Here is a 2597-nt window from a genome sequence, read left to right on the forward strand (position 1 = left end):
GCCGAGCCTGCTCATCAGTTTTCATCAGTGTTTGTGTATTTAATGTGTGGTCCAAGACAACTTTTGGATAAGCATTCATAGCCGGCTGCAGTTGGATGCCCGTGCAAGGAGGTGGCACTAGCAGGGATAACCATTCCTGTGTCAGAGCCTAGAGGGAGGCCTTTTCAAGGACATCGTGCCACTCTGCCTGCCAGCACTTACTTGTCCCTCTTGTAGAAGCTGGATCCTGCTTTTTCCCTTGAGGACCTCCACCACTTACAATCTTTGTCCCTATGGTCTGGATGGTTGGCTCCAGAGGGTGCATGGGCCCTAAGCTTGCCCATGAACCCTAAGCAGAGCCCAGGTCACGAGGATGGCATGGGGCCTGAGCCGGGCTGATGAGAATACTTGCCTATGTCAGGCCTCAGGTGGAATTACTGAGAAAGAGGCTATTTCTACTAGTTAAGTTCCCCTTAAGAATGAAGCCAGTACAGAGGGACGCAGATCAAAAGATGGAAAGAGATCTATTCCTGACAATGTTCGTAGCTGGATTCCACCATGCCTGAGGCCTACTTATTCCCCAAACCAGCTCAAGGCATGGCTCTGGATCTTCTGTAACAGAGTCCTGACAAATACACGACCTAGTTACTGCAGGAAATGAGAGAGCTAGGACTAGACCACTGATCTTGAACTACTATTAAAAGTATGAAGAGGTAGAGAAACCTAAGGGCCTTTCAATGCTGTATTTATCTTCAGGCCTCAGCTCCCAAATCTGTGAGGTAGGGATGATCATCCTGTCTCTTCCACCTCAGCTGCCTCTGCCTTACCCAACATCTCTTGGACTCCTGAGGGCACTCTGCTTCTCCTGTTCTGACCCCAACAACATTGTGAATGGGAGGCCAGGAAACAGTATACTTGATAGAAACAATCAGCATAAAAGAAAACTGACATCAGCTTGAAGCTGCTTCAGAGAAAACTTGGCATGGGAGAGACAGTGGCAAAAATATAAATAAATAAAAAGAATAGGGAGGAAGGAAAGAAAACAGAAACCTGACCACATCAGCAGCTGTAACTGGAAATTAGATGTGGAAAAAAAAAAGATGAGTGAAATCATTGTAAAATTTACACATGAAAGGATAAATCCCACTGAGAATAACTTCTGTAAAAACAAAACTGGAGAAAAGCATAAACATCTAATAGAGTTGTATATAGTAGATTTGCTACAAGAATTCAATAGATTTAGTGGCATCCTTCCCGAAAACATTTTCTAGATTAAATGTCATTGGTACCCATGTGTTTCTGAAAACATTGCTTAACATCCTAGTGGTCAAAGCCTCCTGCATTCAGCCAGAGCCCCCAGCCCCCAGGCTCCATCCTGTTTCAGGAAGAATAGGGGAGGGGCCCCAAGGGAAGGGTGCACGGTCCAGTGCTCCACCCACTCACCGTGGTGATGAACCTGTACAGTGGCTGCCGTCTCTCTGTGTACTTGACCGTGATGGGGCTGAGGTCATAGCGGAACCAGATGGCTGGGATGATGCGGCCCGTGTGGCTATACGCAACATACTCCTGGGGTAGAGGAAGTGGGGAGGACGTGAGAATCAGAAGCACAAACTGTCTCACAGTGGGTAAAGGTTGAGTTGCAGAGGACTCCCTGGCAACCGTCCCCTCCCCCAACAGAGGCAGACTTTACCACCCCTTCCCTTCCATCACTCCCCTTTTAGGCTTTGCCATCAGCATCTGGGCATTTCTGACTTCCCTGACTGTTTAGAATTGACTGTGTAAACTGAAAACAGCCCCAGAACCAAAATATGAATCTGAAACCAGAGATGCAAAAGGAAAAGGATGATCTGGGGCTCAATCTGAGTAAAGGCCTATTTTCCCCTTCAAACTCTTAGACTGCCCAAATCCATTCATTTGTTCAACAACAGTTTGCTGAGTACCTCTGCTGTACTGGCCCCTGGCTGAGTACCTCTGCTGTACTTGGCCCCTGAGGTGAACAAGCCCTGCCTTCTCCCTAGAGGGGATCACAATTTGGAGGAGGCATGACATAAAAATGCCCCTAACACTGCAACATTAAATATGTGGGATGGAGGGACATGGAGCATTGAGGGGGCTGTGAATGAGTGACCGATTCTTCCCAGGGGCATCGGGAAGACATACTGAGGAGGGGATATTCTGAGTTGCACGTGCCAGATAAGCAGACATCCTGACACCTCTGTGTGTGTGTGTGTGTGTGTGTGTGAGAGAGAGAGAGAGATGAGTATAAAGGCTGTGTGGGGAGTGAGCTGCTTCTTCAAAAGAGGAACTTCACAAAACTGGAAAGCCAGAGGGCACAGTCCTGCCACAAAACTTCCTGAGCCAGCATATAGCTGGGGGCCAGAGGATGCTAAGGGGCTGGACTAACAGAGCATCCCTAGGTCAGTCCTTGCTCCCTTGGGGCCTTATTTTCCCCATACAAACATTAAGGGGGGTGGCGCCTGTGGCCCAAAGGTGTAGGGTGCTGGCTCCATATGCTGGAGGTGGCGGGTTCAAACCTAGACCTGGCCAAAAACTGCAAAAAAAAAAAAAAAAAAAACAAAATAAGGGGTCTGGGATGATGACCCATGGGACCTTTCCAG

General features: G+C 48.1%; 1 protein-coding gene across 2 annotated transcripts in view; it reads right to left on the reverse strand.

The window, feature by feature from the left end:
• Positions 1 to 2597, reverse strand: part of ERGIC1 (endoplasmic reticulum-golgi intermediate compartment 1) — a 115693-nt gene that overhangs the window by 14917 nt on the left and 98179 nt on the right. For both annotated transcript variants that reach the window (XM_023515218.1, XM_023515223.1), the window contains exon 9: positions 1423 to 1545. In XM_023515218.1, the coding sequence (XP_023370986.1) occupies positions 1423 to 1545 (123 nt within the window). The remainder of the gene's footprint in view (positions 1 to 1422; positions 1546 to 2597) is intronic.

Source organism: Otolemur garnettii, unplaced genomic scaffold (genome assembly GCF_000181295.1).
Source record: "Otolemur garnettii isolate 467f Iridium unplaced genomic scaffold, OtoGar3 scaffold00003, whole genome shotgun sequence".
NCBI classification, from domain to species: Eukaryota; Metazoa; Chordata; class Mammalia; order Primates; family Galagidae; genus Otolemur; species Otolemur garnettii.